The 16,342-nt window shown below is 40.5% G+C and overlaps 1 protein-coding gene across 28 annotated transcripts in view; it reads right to left on the reverse strand.

Moving 5' to 3' along the window:
- Positions 1-16,342, reverse strand: part of COBL (cordon-bleu WH2 repeat protein) — a 102,523-nt gene that overhangs the window by 7,062 nt on the left and 79,119 nt on the right. For 19 of the 28 annotated variants that reach the window (XM_083473114.1, XM_083473108.1, XM_083473093.1 and 16 more), the window contains 4 exons: positions 9,784-10,090; positions 5,389-5,486; positions 1,710-3,697; positions 898-1,017 (listed from right to left, as the gene is read on the reverse strand). In XM_083473114.1, the coding sequence (XP_083329240.1) occupies positions 898-1,017; positions 1,710-3,697; positions 5,389-5,486; positions 9,784-10,090 (2,513 nt within the window). The remainder of the gene's footprint in view (positions 1-897; positions 1,018-1,709; positions 3,698-5,388; positions 5,487-9,783; positions 10,091-16,342) is intronic. The other 9 variants (XM_083473091.1, XM_083473095.1, XM_083473116.1 and 6 more) reach the window with 1 other exon arrangement.

Here is a 16,342-nt window from a genome sequence, read left to right on the forward strand (position 1 = left end):
CTGCTGAAGTCTCAGACCACTCTCAGGTGCCAACCGTAGATGATTTCCTCTCAGTAGCTGTAGGAGAACCATCTCATATGAACAGAACAAAGGAACGCAAGTGATTACTTTTTACCAGGTTTGCACATGTAGCCTCGTGTTGCACACTGACTGAGAGCAGCTATCCAGTCTCAGCTAGAGGTCGTTCATGTTTTCTACCACAGAGCTAATGTCCCATCCCTCAAAAACGTTTAGATTGATTTTTAAGGAAATATATGTTTATTATCAGCTGCTAGAAGTACTACTCTGTCAGTGAATCATAAGTGATACATTCTGCTAGGAACATACATGGCTCCCAGTACGTTTCTGAACACAGTTCAAAGTGTTGGTGCTGACCTTTAAAGCTCTAAATGGCCTCGGTCCAGTATACCTGAAGGAGTGTCTCCACCCCCATCGTTTTGCCCAGACATTGAGGTCCAGCACTGAGGGCCCTCTGGTGGTTCCCTCACTGCGAGAAGTAAAGCTACAGGGAACCAGGCAGAGGGCCTTCTCGGTAGTGGCACCCGCCTTGGGGAACACCCTCCCATCAGAAGTCAAAGACATAAACAACTACCTGACATTTAGAAGACATCTGAAGGCAGTCCTGTTTAGGGAAGCTTTTAATCTTTAATAGACTATTGTATTTTAATGTTCTGTTGGAAGCCGCCCAGAGTGGCTGGGGAAACCCAGCCAGATGGGACGGATATAAATAATAATAAATGATGATGATGATGATGACGACATGTCTACTCTGGCTTATTTTTTTACTTACGGTTTGCTAATTGAAGCAGAGCTTCATCTATAGCATTTCCAGGACAGGGATGACATAGTGTGAAGGATGAACAAGCCACTGAAAAGATGCAAGGTCTCTGTTCTTACCTTTCTCAACTTTGAGGCTCCACTGTGACCTCTAATGGCTGCCAGAAGGGCAGAGCGCTCATTCTCTTGTTCTGTGAACAGTGCCTTCTTCTGAGGTCCATTCGCCAGGCTGGGTGAAATCTAGCATGTGACAAAACAGATATAAACAATTTATTTCTACCTAGTTAGGAAACAAGGTAATTTGAGCATCCGGAATGTCACTCAGTTGGAAGTTGGCTTACCTGACTTTGGCCTTTATCCAGCCTGAGTACACTGAAAATTAAATGGGATTTGTAGGAGCAGGCCTTATTTATCAGAGATGGAAAAATCAATCTTACCATCTGTATTATGTTCAACTAGATCTTATTACTTTTAATGAGTACAGTATTAGTTTCATACTATATGCCATTCATAATTAGCTTCAACAGACACTTCTGCACTTTCTGCTGCTTTAAAGAAGCGAAACATTAAGTTGCACAAAAAACACACAGTGCAGAAGTGATAGCAGCCTAGTGCAGCACCTTGCCACTATATATTTTTTTAAAAATTAGAAACACCAACTGTTATAAAACAGACTGATGCCTGCTAAGGTTGAAAGGCAGGGCTCACTATTTAATAAATAATAATAATAATAATAATAATAATAATAATAATAATAATAATAAATTATTTCTACCCCGCCCATCCGGCTGGGTTTTCCCAGCCACTCTACTTTTAAGAAGTCTAAGAGCTGTTCCTGATGTTACAAGAAACTTCATGCATCCAGCAAGAGGCAATTCCTATAACATCCAGATATGCTTTCAGCTAAGTTTTTTTGGTTTTGTTTTTTTTACCTTTCGGAGATTTTCTCTTCCTCCTGCATTCTGGATGGCTTCCATTAAAGCACTGTGTAGAGACGTATCTTTTGGAAGCGGCTTCTGGATGACTGGCTTAAACTTCTTCTTTGGCCCAAAAACTTTATTATCACCTCCCACATCAGACTCTACCCTTTTGCTGTCACATGCACTGCCAAGTTTTTCATCTTTTTCTGAAACAACATGATTAACAATAGTTGTTCCATCTAACTCTGATGGTCTACTGTTGATAGGATGCCCCTCGGCTGACTTCACAGAAGAGCTGGAAGTGATGGGAGATGAGAAATTGCTGGATGATCTAAGGAAGAAGGGACAGTGAGCCTCATCTGTTTGCTCCCTCCTTTGATTAAATATAGAAGGTGTCTCTCTAACAACTACATTTTCTATTGAACCCCATCTGGGCTTCTCTCCTGTGAGACCACCATCTTTAGAAGGTATTGTGGTAAATGGCTCCCTGTAGCAATGAGTGCTATTTCTTATCTTGGAATGAGCACCAAGTGGTAGAGTGCTGGATGCATTTTGGCTGCAACTGAAGATATCTACGTAAGATTTTTTTGTTTCTGCTGGCTGCATTTCTACTGGGCAGGTTTTGGCCAAAATAATGCATCTTTTGGGAAGTGGTTCTGTTTCAGTTTTTCCCACTTCTCCATCCCTCATCTCTTCTACTTTGTCATGCCTTTCTTGACTGGTTTTAAACTGGAGTGGATCGATGCATTTTGTAATGGCAGAGGCTACATAATGGCTTGATGTTCTTCTTTGGGGCTTTTGAAATGGGAGCTCCATCTTATCTGTCTTGACCACTGGAGTCGTTAGCATTTTAACTGAAGACTGTGTGGCATAAATGGGTGGCTTCCCCCCGCAAGGTCCAACATTATTGTCAACTGTCCTGGAACCAGCTAGTGGTGCTGTTGCTGCCTTCAGACTTGCAAGGGAGTCAGGCTTTGCTTCACCTATTTTACTGAGGGGTTTGAAATTGGTGATGACTGCTGGCTTGGTGGGAAAGCCTACTGGAGACTCCCCCAACGGTGTTTTCAGAGAATTTGATCTCCAGTATGCTTTGGCTCTCCCAATGAGAGTTTCCTCTGGTTCACTTAAAGTCGTATTTACTGTGACCTTTTTTATAATACCAGCATTTGGAGCCACCATGTTGCCCAATTCATCTATTTTAATGGCACCAGTAGAAAGGGAGGCATCTCTGTCAAAATATTTCACTTCAGGCTTGGGAGGTACAACTTTAAAGGTGGTCAGACCTATTTTAGGTTCATAGTTTGTGGTTCCATTGCGAACACGGTAACACCATAAAGATGGCGTAGAGATACTTTGCTGCTCATCTGGGTCTTTTGTTGATGCATATCTGAATTCCAATTCAGATTTTATTTTGCTTGGAAGTCCTTCCTTGGTATTATCCTCTTTTGATTGTTTTACTTTCTCCTTTGTTCTATTTCTTTCACTCATAACAGTAAAGTTGGAAGAAATCACTTTGGATCTTTCAGACTCAGTACCATTTTTTGTGAGGATTTCCAGGGACACATCCTTCATGTTCGTTTTTTCACAGGAAGGTGTGTGTGTCTCCGATATATATATCTGCTCTTTCTCAGTTTGGCGTCCAAACTCTTCTTTAGGTGACTGTTGTTGTGATAAGCTCTTGGATAAATTGGAGGATATACTTTCTACAGATCCCTTGCTCAAAGAAGCAGCATTATTATTTTCATTAGTAAGCTTCCCTCGGATAATGGAATCAGCTGAAATATGTTCATTAGCCCCTGACTCAGAAAACAAAGGTTCTCCTTCCTCTCTAGTGGGGTGGATTATAATGTCAGTTTCGGGAATTTCATCTATTATCGTCACTGGCACAGGAACTGGAACATCTTGGGCAGTCTCAGCGTCCCGTGAAAAAGGGAGGGGTGAGCCATTCGTCTCACTAGATACAGATCCGCTTTCAGAATCGTCCTGCATACTCTCCATGGCTGCAAAGAATACCAACAACATCTTTCAAAACTAGGAACCATGACATTATCCCAAAATATTATCACAATCAGGGGATAATAAACCAAGGGATTTTAACCGCAGCACCCCTTATATTACAAACTCCAGCTGCAATAGCTGCTTCAGATGCAGTGTAGAGGGTTGTGGTTAGAAAATAAATATAATAAAATAATAAAATCTCCACTGGGTGTGTTGAGTTGGTTGTATTATATGAACACATCCATAATCTCGTAAGCACTTTTTAATTTATACACATTCATGCTAAACATTTGCCAATATGTCTTTTGCTTACTGTGCAGTGTATCCCAGCAAATGGAGCTACACTGATATCTGGTTAATCATGAAAATGTACTATGAGAATGTGCCAGCTACACAGTTTACATTACTGGGTAGTGAGTATAAAACAGAGAACATAGTCCTCATGAAAGCAAATTGTGTGTATTATGCATTTGCACATTATGTTTTCCCAGATATCAACACAAAGAAAATTATTGGTAATAATTTATAAACTGGAAAATACAGCATTCCTCAAGCAGGCTGTGAGACACATTTGTGAGACGCTATTAGAGAAAATTCCACTTGTCTGAAACATATAAAATACTGACTATCTATCCTAGTAACTGAATAGGAATGATACTGTAGTCCTCCCCCCCCCCCAGCTCTGTATAAGATATATTTTTTACAATCACCAGATAAAACAATAAGAGTATGTTCTCTCCATCAATGCTGTAGATAACTAGACTTGTTTTTAAAACAGCAACAATCTGCTGAACTGAATTTCTTCAGCACATAGTTCCATGAAAAGTATGATAACAGAAAATCTGCGTAGCCAGTACTACTGGATTTATTAATTATTATTATTTTAGTATCAAGGGCTACTCAACATTCTTTCAACGTAATGACCAAAGTAAATAACAATATTAAGAAATTCATGGGCTTGTTTCAGTTTTTCACTATACCCTCATAATATTTAGTAACAGATTGTTGTTGTAATGGTTCTAGGGGTTGCCCGTGCGTAAGCCTGTGCCAACACCTGGCTGGGTTGCCTGAGTGAACCTTTCCTGTCCGGACAGCCACTCACCTGTGGCTGTCTCAATCGCTGGCAGAATCCGTCAGTGGGCGTTTCTTAAACTTCTTCCAGCAAAGAAGTTCTTTGACGCCCAGTCTCCTCCTACTCTCCCTGCGCGGAAGCCTTCTGCGCAAGGAGGGCGTAGGCAGCGGAGGACCCTTCCTCTCCCCGTTGGTCCCCGACAAGGAGTCATGGGACCGTCTCTCTGATTCCCCCATCTGCCCCCCTTCTCCACTGGAGCTAAGCTGATTCCCTTCCCCAGAAGATGGGCTGCCTCTCCCAATCCCGGGACGCTCTCTGGGATCCCTCTGGAGCTCTCTCTCTCCCTCCGGCACTGATGGCAGTTCCCTGACAGTTGTCTACTGTGAATAACCTCCCACAGCAGTGTCCCCAAAAGGTAAGACAATTTGGCAATGGAAGCTGAACAATCTGATGAGGTATATGCTGCTACTAGATAGAGCCTGAGTATGAGATCTGTCCCACCTCTATGGAGTTTCCCAGTTTGACTGCTCTCTCATCTGCCTAACTGATGGATTGTCACCATTTGCCTTTTTCCTGCATTCCTTCTGCAATACAGATGTGCAAATTTAAACTTCAACCTACCCATTAGGTCTCTGTCCAATGCAGCCAAGGTCTGAGTAGCTATGAACACATCTGCGTTTTCAAACTTAGCTTCCATCATTTCGTCCTCATCCCTGCTACTGACAACAAAAGAAAAGAAAAGGAATGAAAAGGTTGTTCCTTTTTTTCTATTGATACTGCATAACCAAATTTAATCACAGATAGGTAGCCGTGTTGGTCTGCCATAGTCAAAATAAAAAAAATCCTTCCAGTAGCACCTTAAAGACCAACTAAGTTAGTTCTTGGTATGAGCTTTCGTGTGCATGCACACTTCTTCAGATACACTGAGACAGAAGTTGCCAGATCCTTCTATATAGTGAGAAGGTGGGGAGGGGTATAACCCAGAAGGGTGGTGGGAATGGGAGATTGGCAGATAGCTGAGATGAGCCAATACATTGGATGAATCCAGTACATTGGATTCTTATCCCATTATACATGACTAAGCCATTTCTCACCTTCTCACCCCTTGCCTTTTCCTGTAAGACCTATTGCAGTCGTTAAGAGTCGTCAACAGGCTCATCTCAGCTATCTGCCAATCTCCCATTCCCACCACCCTTCTGAGTAATACCCCTCCCCACCTTCTCACTTATATAGAAGGATCTGGCAACTTCTGTTTCAGTGTATCTGAAGAAGTGTGCATGCACACGAAAGCTCATACCAAGAACTAACTTAGTTGGTCTTTAAGGTGCTACTGGAAGGAATTTTCAAATTTAATCAATTTAACATCAACTTGTGTGTGTGTATAAACACTGACTGTTTCTTTTAACAGCGGGGGAAACCAGATTGCATTTGTTTAGATAATGTCTGCACACCTATCTTGCTCTCAATGAAAATTTACCTGCAGCTTCTGTAATGAAATTCTTTGTACTGGAGAGAAAAATAATAGCATAATGTTCAAATTATTTTCCAGAATACAAAGTAACTACTTGATTAATCACTTTCCAGACATCTCAATAAAATTTAGAAAATAGTAAGACATGGCAAACTGTTTCAATTTCTTCTGAAACGCAAGGACTTAACCAGTAGGGTATCTGAATCTGGCTGTAATCCTGGGAGTAAACCCCACTAAATGCAACAGTATTTACTTCTGAGTAGGCATGGTTAGGATTGTGCTGTCAATCTCCTATCAAAGACCTGAAAGTGTCTCATTAAAATGTGCAAGAGAGAATGCTTTCCTGTATTTTGAAATGCTTAAATTCTGTAAAGATTTTTTTCTGCCTGACCAAGTTCACTTGTCACTGGCTCAAACTGTGCACATATTAGGGAAGAGTAGTACCTCTGGTCGGAGACACATCATGCTCCTTCTGAGGTAGTTTGTCCAGCTTTGGCCTCACCCTGCACTCTGCTGTCAGCATACAACAACGGCCAAACACTCTGGGAAACGGCTCTGACTGGTTGGCTAAACCACACAGATGTTGCTAGACTATAACTCTCCATCTTGCATGACGTGTGACAGGGGATGATGGGAACTGTTGTCACACAACACCTGTAGTGCACCACACTGGCTACCTCTGGTTTAACCTGGGTCTTACACAGACAAACACAATTCTGAAGATGAAACTGTTCCAGCCATTTTGGGTTTTTGGTTATAAAATGGGTTATAAAAAGGAGGGTCAAAAGCTCAGCCCGTGAAACTGACAGTCAGGGAGAATATGAAGCCTAAAGGGGAGGAAAAGAGAAACCAAATAAATTAAGGGGAAGAGAAACAAAAACACAACTCGACTGTCTTCTTGTTGCCCAAGATGTTGGCAGCAGGGTAGAAATAAGGTGCATGAGACTCTAAGCTGAGCAGTTAATGTGCATAACAACCCGCTATTGTGCACATTCACCAGGCCTCAATGAAGAGGGAATTGTGCACATATCCTAGTCAATATACACAATTTCAATGGGAAATGTACATATCTCAGCTGAATTTTGTACTGTGGGAAGGGAGGTAGCAGCCTTTAATGTGAGTAACTCCAAACTTGGAGTGACACACAATTCCTTTTCTTGCAGTACTGTGCAAATCTGAAATAGTGGAAAAATATAGTGGTGCCTCGCAAGACGAAATTAATCCGTTCCGCGAGTCTCTTCGTCTTGCGGTTTTTTCGTCTTGCGAAGCACAGCTATTAGCGGCTTAGCGGCTATTAGCGGCTTAGCGGCTTTAAGAAAAAGGAAACAAACTCGCAAGAACTCGCAAGACGTTTCGTCTTGCGAAGCAACCCCACAGGGAAATTCGTCTTGCGGAACGACTCAAAAAACGGAAAACCCTTTCGTCTAGCGAGTTTTTCGTCTTGCGAGGCATTCGTCTTGCGGGGCACCACTGTACATTTCAATTTTTAAAAAATTGAAAAGGTGTGTGTCAGGACGGGTAAATGAATACCTGCAGTTTTGGGCAAATCTAGAGCACTGGGAAAACTTGCACTTATAAAATAAAAAGGTGCCTGTGCGCAAATAACAAATGCTTGCATTAATGCTCACAACAGACCTCAGGTTTCTGGAACTTGCAGTGGGTGGGAAAATACTATTTGAAGGGGATGAGAACAAACTGTGTGACTACATCAGGCATTTTGAAGGCATAAAATTTAAAGTGCTCATGGATGGATGGATGAAGGCAGACAAACGGGCACACCAAAATAGTGACGTACATACACATGACCCAGCCTAAATTTAACACAACTCCAACAAGCCATGTGACACCAAAATACTACGTTTTGTGCAAGCATATTCAGCAATACACAGCACACTTAAAAACAAACCCATAACTTTCCCCCAGAGCCTTTTCCTTCTCCTCTAGACCTTTTTGTTGCTGACAGGCCTGCTCTGGCTTACATTCAAGTAAAACACAAGGCCTTTTCCTGATAGTGTTTCACGGGTCAGATAACTATTACCAGTGGCTTTTTTCACACACTCTTTTTAATATAGGAAACAACACGGTAATCTTAAGACCTCTCCCCTCTAAAATAGAATGTGCTGAAATCACACCACTTGGGGATTTATTGAAGTAACAGATGGATTAGCAGAGGTTCTGACAACAGGAATAGCAAAGACCCCAAAGCACTAAATTACTGACTTTTGCATTTGTTGAACCAAGGCCACTATGTACTGTTGCTCCGCTGTAGTCAGCCATATGCAAAAGCATGGCTTAAAATAGCACCGTAGGAGCAAGGTCTTTTATGAGAAAACTTGTGTGCAAAAGGCAACAGTAAAACTACAAAAAGCTACTGTTAAGCCAAATGAAAGTCCTATTGGCAATTTATGGGTAGATGCTATTATACGTAGCAGGTGGTACAAAAAGAATGAATCTGAGATACTTGAAATAAGGTCATTAATAGAACGTGAAAGAAAACACTGATGAAAGCTTATGCAAATCAGTTGTTAAAAACATGATCTGTGGATAGAATCTGCATCGGTGCACCTCATTAGCGATCTGCCTTGCTACCTCAACAAGATCCCATCAACCTAAGTCACATTTTCACTTATGCAATATTGGTTTCCTTTACAAGATCACTGGGATCATTCACGTTCAGCAGAACAATAAAAAGCCACATAAATACTAACATTATCAGATGCCATTTGCCACCAAAACTGTTATGCTCCACAGAAGATATAACAGAACTTGAGTGCTGTGGTTGAAGCAATGCAGAATACATGTGTCAGATAACCCATCTCTATATGTTTGGTAAATAATTACGTCACACAGTGAACCTTTGTTCCAGAAGAGCAACAACTCGAACGAGGCAAATGGACATGGCTGCGACTGCACCTGCTCTAATCCTTCTCCCAGTGCTGCTGCCGCTGCTTCCACCCCTTTGAAGCAGAAACTTGAGGGTTATTTTCAACAGCAAGCCAAATGAGAGGAGGGCTTTGAGTTGACTGTGTTCCAAAAGCAAATGGGCCTTGAGGAGCAACTCTTGACTTTTTTTTTTTTTGCAGGAGGACAAGGAGGTTAACAAGATAGAAAATTAGTTTGCAAAAGACTAGCACAGTGGTGCCTCGCAAGACGAAAAGAATCCGTTCCGCGAGTCTCTTCGTCTTGCGAAGCAAGCCCATTAGCGGCTTAGCGCTATTAGTGGCTTAGCGGATCAGCTGATAAGCGGTTTAGCGGCTTAGTGGATCAGCGGCTTAGCGGATCAGCTGTTAAGCGGCTTAGGATCAGCTGATAAGCGGCTTAGCGGCTTGGGAAAAAGAGGAGGGAAAGGAAAAAACCCCGCAGGAACTCGCAAGACATTTTCGTCTTGCAAAGCAAGCCCATAGGAAATTCGTTTTGCAAAGCACCTCCAAAACGGAAAACCCTTTTGTCTAGCGGGTTTTCCGTCTTGCGAGGCATTCGTATTGCGGGGCACCACTGCATAAGCAGACGTCACTCCTCTAAATTGCCTCACAGATGAGACCTACCTTTGGGAAACGATTCCAGACTCATCACTACTGGAGAGTGCATTCCTTACAGAGCACGTCTGTTCAACATACATGGACTCCATCTCGGTCAAGGTCTCCTGGGCCCCGATGGACTTGTCTCTTGACCTCACGCTGTCATTCTGAGACTCCAATGAGACAACATCAGAGGGGGAACTCATAACACCTGAATCTTCTGTGGTGTCCTCTGAGGTGAAGCAGCTGCTAACAGAGATCGTGTCCTCTGCTTCTGACAGTTCCAGGGCTACATCTTCCATGCTAGAAATATCACGCGAAAGGTGTAAATTGCCTAGACGAAACATGGCAAAAACAGTTAAAATACCATTTGTCACTCTTTTGAAATAAATAACACATTTAAAAAGCCCCTCCTCCCCTGTTTATCAGAATGCACCACAATGTGCCTTTTTTCTTTTCTTTTCGTGTGGGCAGTGAATAGAATAGTAAATACTCTATGGTGAAATGTCAGATTTCCATGTACTTAAAAGATTGCTCTGCACCTGTCTCTTACATGAAAAATTCAGTGAATTTGAATAAAAATGGCAGAATTCTGTTGGACTGACCAGGAATAAATGAAATACTTCAGAAATAGTATATACAGTGAAACAATAGTGGTTATGCATTTAATATAGATAACTGTTATATCTTAATAAAAAATGCCCAGCAAGGGCAAAAAAAGAGGATAAACTGGGGTGCAGCTGCTCTATATGTCAAAAAGAACACAAGAGACCCAAAATTAGGAAATTAATATGAACAATATCTTTGATAGAATCACTGTGGGTGGAAGCACCAGACCCCTTCAAAATAATTTTGTACTGGAATATTCCAGTGTCCCCTTGACCAAAATATGGAGGGGGATCTCAAGATGGAGAAAGAACTGAGGGACACAGCCAAAGGTCAGAAAAATTGCAAAAATGTGTGATCAACAAACCCTCACACTGACTGGGTAAATGTATAGTCAGGATATGACAATGAGTTTTTATTTCTAGATTTGACAAATGTACGTTTGGCTGACAAAAAGGGGAGTCAACCTTTGACTTAATCCTGAGTGGTGCTCAGAACTTAAGATAAGATATAAACTGTCAGACTACTTGGGAACGTGATGTTCTTAGCTTGAAAAATATATATGAGTGAAAAGCTGTCCAGAAGTCAATATGGTCACATTTAAATTGAAAAAAAAGAATTAAAAAGCAAATGAAAAAGAAAGAGGAAACGATTAGAACCAACATTTTTTATTCAAATAGCAGGAAACCAGATAAAGGGAGTCAGACTGTAAAATGATTATGTGGTGATTTACAGTAATTCTTTGAATCAGCCTTCACTGCTGAAGATGTTTGATATTCATGCCTCAACCAGTAATTTTGCAACGAGCACCTGACAAACTTCATCAAACAAGAGACAATGTTCTAGAGCTAAGTTGGTGAAACACAAATGAGCATGTCACTGGGTCTTTAGGGCAAACATCTCAAGAGTTCTTAAAGAGATCAACTCTCTGAATTGAGCTTGAATTCTGATAAGGGTAGGTGGTTCCCATGTCCAGGAGATTAGTCAACTGCATGTACTGGACAGGATGACACTCCCTCTGAAGGAGGAGGCTTGCAGCCTGGGGAGGCTCCTTGACCCATCCCTGTCACTAGATGCCTAAGGGACCTCTGTGGCCAGGAGTGCGCTTTCCTAGCTCTGGATGGTGCGCCAGCTCCTTTCACTAATCCATACAGTATTTATTGATGTTTCAATATGGTTTTTATGGATATATTGGTTTATTTTGCTTAATAGGTTCTTTTCTGCCTTGTTATTTCCTCAGTGGCGTAGCGTGGGGGGTGCAGGGGGGCCCGGCCGCACCGGGCGCAACATCTGGGGGTTAGGGTTAGGGGGCGCAAATCCACGGGTAGGGGGCGCAAATTACTTGCCTTGCCCCGGGTGCTGGCAACACACGCTACGCCACTGTATTTCCTTTATGAAAGGGTGGTTTAATAAATTTGTAAATAAAGTTTAAAAAACCCCAAATGTTTAACCATTTGAGTGATCCTCCCATTGAAATCCGCACCAATTGAAAGTGTTCAGTTTTGAACATGCTTTGTCAATAAGCAACAATCTGAACCACACTTACCTAGAAGTAAATGGGACACAGAACACAGAGGGACTTACTTTTGAATAAATATGCACAGGATGGTTCAAGGATGCTTTACAGGGCAATCCTAAATCTACTCAGAAGTAATTGCCATTGAATTCAAAGGGACTTATTCCCAGTTAATTGGGGCTAGGATTGCAGTCTTAATTTCTTTTATTTTAAGATGAATTTGGACATACAGGATCAGATGCAAAACTTTTTAGCTTTCGTTTAAAACAATATAAAACTGGAAAACTTTGCAAAGAACATCACAACCACCAGCTCTGAAAGCATAAATCTATTGAAGTGTACATTTCAGCACTTTGTACATTTACTGAAATGAATCAAGTTTTTAACGGAACAATAGGTTTTCAGCAGTGAAGGCACTGTTGTATTTAAGCTACGTGTGCCTGTTAACTTAGATAAAGATCATTACAAGTTTCTACAGAACCTCAGCAAGCTTGTTGCAAAGAAACAAGTAGATTATAATGGAAAATGGGTTGGGTATTTTTTAAGAAAACATTTATTTTGGAGCCAGGTGATAGGGAGTAATGACTATCGAAATAAAGAAATCTCACAGTGAACATGTTTTTCAAATTGAGGTTTTTTCCCTGTTTTGGAATACTCAAAATGAGTTCACAGAACTTTAGCCTAATGGTTGCCATCAATTTGAGTTGAATTAATTCTATAATGAAATGATTTTAGAATGTTGTACTATTTTATTGTTGTTAGCTGCCCTGAGCCCGGCTTCGGCTGGGGAGGGCAGGATATAAATAAAAATTATTTATTATTATTATTATTATTATTATTATTATTATTATTATTATTATTATTTTAGGGCATGCATTTGTTACATATCCAAAGTTTAAACTTTGAGTAAAGTGTTTGGAGATACCTGCATCTTTGTCAGTGAAATATTAAATAAAATTAAAGGACAGGTCTCCTTGATTGAGACCATGCAGTACCCATTATGCACAAAACTCAATTTCTGGCAGCACAATCAGTAAAACTTAAAAGGTTACAAATCACAATGAAAGCTCTGCAAATTCCAAAATTAATGACTGTGGGTGCTGCTAAAGGTTTCTGGCACTGCCTAGAATTTGGGAGGCAATGAGAAATCGCCCAATTTCCAGCACTACTACTATTGTGTGCCCCCACCAAATTAAAACCAAGTTACATATGATTTGTTTATTTATTTATGACATGTGAGTGTCGACCCATAATAAATAAGTAAAACACCATTTAAACAAAAAGTAAAATACAGTATTATCAAATCAAATGCAACACATACAAATAATAAAGAAAAAGATTCAGAACAGCACCTATACAAACAGAGATAAAAGGCAGAAAATACATAACCACCCGTATTACAAGTAGAAAACATGATCAGAAAAAAACCCATGCTAAAATTATAAACAAAACTTTCTAGCCATTTAAAAAAATAAAATGCACAAAGGCCAGAAGAGATACAATAGCGGAGCAGGAAAGTACACAAAGTAGACAGTCGTTTTTTAATAAATGCACAATGCATTACATGCTGATGTTCATTGGTGTGTTTATAAAACCTAATGGCTCTCTCTGTTTCCATTAAAATGTCAGAGCAAAGGATGATTTGCAGCGCTATTATCTATGCAGCCTCTTGAAGTAGCAACCTAAAAAGGGGGTGGGACAGCTCTGGGACAGCTTCCCAGAATGGTAGTGTTGCTCTTTATAATCTAACAAATTTATAAAAAATATGACAGCTGCATCTATGAACTTACATTTATTATCTTAGCTTTCAGATATATTTAGTAACTGTATTGACTCCCCTCTTGTTGAAATCACGGCGGAAGCTGTATCAAGAAATGGTAGCGTTGGAAGTGTGCATAACTTAAAGGTCAGTAAGGATGAATTTACATTGCAATGAAAAACCTTTTACCCCAATTCCTTACTGCAGCCGCTTCTCCTCATACAGTGGTGGGCAAACAGTTTGGCAAGCGTTCCACAAGTTCAAGTGTGAGATAGTGCCATTCTAGTGCATGACATCTTATCCACAGTTAATGCGTCTGAAGGAGCGTCTCCACCCCCCATCATTCAGTCCGGACACGGAGGTCCAGATCCGAGGGCCTTCTGGCAGCTCCCTCACTGCAAGAAGCGAGATTACAGGGAGCCAGGCAGAGGGCCTTCTTGGTAGTGGCGCCCGCCCTGTGGAACGCCCTCCCATCAGATGTCAAGGAAATAAACAATCTGCCTTTTAGAAGACACCTGAAGGCAGCCCTGTATAGGGAAGTCCTTAATGTTTGATCTTTTATTGTGTTTTTAATGCTCTGTTGGGAGCTGCCCAGAGTGGCTGGGGAAACCCAACCAGATGGGCGGGGTATAAATAATAAATAATAAATTGTTGTTGTTGCTGCTGAGAGTAACAACAACAAAAATCCAACAAATTAGCAATTGTAGCACTGACTGGAAATTAAGATGGGAACCTTAGCTAATGGGGTGTGTGCCCAGTTCCAGCTGAAGTGAGGGGACCATTCCTTCTCACCTGCCTAGGGAGCCTGAGTAGGGACGATTTAATCTATTCTATTTACTTCTGGCCAGGAGGGCTTAAGTGCCCTCAGGCCAGGTAGCTCATGTAAAGGCTATTGTAGGAAGAATCCTAGAAGACCTGCTCCCTGCCTTGCAGGCCTTTTTCCACCTGGACTGACTCCAGCTACAAAAGTTGAGGCTGAAGATACTCTTGTTTAGCGGGGTTTGTTGCTGTTGCAGATAGGTTTGTTGCTGTTATTGATTTTTTTTGTTATCTTTATTTTTAGATGTTATGATTTATAATAATAATTATAATAAATATAATATAATAATTATAATATAATATAATATAATAATTATAATATAATATAATAATTATAATATAATAATTATAATATAATAATTATAATATAATAATTATAACAAAAATATTATAAAATTATAATTATAATAAAAATTATAATTTTTAGATGTTATGATTAATAATAATAATAATTTATTATTTGTACCCCGCCCATCTGGCTGGGTTTCCCCAGCCACTCTGGGCGGCTTCCAACAAAGATGAAAAATACACTAAAATGTCACATATTAAAAACTTCCCTAAACAGGGCTGCCTTCAGATGTCTTCTGAATGTCAGGTAGTTGTTTATCGCTTTGACATCTGATGGGAGGGTGTTCCACAGGGCGGGCGCCACTACCGAGAAGGCCCTCTGCCTGGTTCCCTGTGGAACTTGTGCAATTTGGTTGTGTGCTTTTTATGTGCTTTATTGTTTTTGACTACTTTTGTTATATTTGTCATTAAAGTTAATCTTTTCATGTTGTAAACTCCCTTGAGCATGGTTTTTTAACCATGGAAAGGCAGCATGCAAATTGGATGATGGTTTTATATGGGGACTACTGTGGCAGCATTCCAGCCAAACCATGGTGGAAGATCTTAGGTATTATCCAGATAAGGTTAACCAGGGTGGGTGGGTGAGGAACTGAATTTTAACTTTTGGATTCAGGAGCAGAATGTACTTTATGTAGACAACAGCCTATAAATACTATTGTGAACAGACTCCTTTACCTTGATTTGCAGGATCTTCTACTTAAATGTCTGACACAATAAAATATTTATACTGGAACACTGGGTCTGTAAAAGCCCATATTGGTGTTTTGATATGTACAACATTAAGTGAGCAGATTAGTAAACAAAAAAGTATTGTATATAATTTATCTCACATGCAAATGCTGGGTGATGTTTTGGAACAGCAAGATGTAGCAAAGTGATGCCAAAACTCCTAACAGCCCAAAATGGGAGGCTTGCAAGGAAAATTGTGGTTCACATCAGGAGGTGAACAGCACAAAACCCACTTGCAGAGCCAAATTACTACTCACGGAATGGAGATATGAATTGTATCTGACAGTATGGATTAAGGCTAGTGCTTACTGTAGAATTTGGTTGATGATAGCTTTCAGACAAAAGTAGAGATAAATGTTACAATCTATTATTTGAGTTTTGTTTTGTTTTCTGAGTAAATGCTATTTAACACAAGCCTTCATGTTAACAGGTCTTTTAATTGTTTTACTCTTGAGCGATTTCTCTCCTTCCTTCTTCTACAGGTTTAACTGACATACCATGTTTCAAGTACAAATACATTTATGTACAATGGATATACCCTTCTTTGGATAATTTAGAAGAAATATGGCCTGGAGAAGTTTTAAATATTGTACCTACCCTAAAAGAATTTGCTGCTACAGCTGCAATAGTTAGGCCTGTGCAGAGATTGTTTGAGGCCTGGGAAAGAAGTCTTGCTAGAATAAACTTAAGTAAAAAAGCATCTATACCCTGGTGGGAGCAAGTGTAGCTGGCTCCTCACTCTGCATGGGCCTGGCAGTAGTGCATGTTATAAAAACCCCAGTACACTAATTAGCTATAGGCCTATACTA

Source organism: Podarcis liolepis (genome assembly GCF_965112155.1).
Source record: "Podarcis liolepis genome assembly, chromosome: 13".
Taxonomy (NCBI): domain Eukaryota; kingdom Metazoa; phylum Chordata; class Lepidosauria; order Squamata; family Lacertidae; genus Podarcis; species Podarcis liolepis.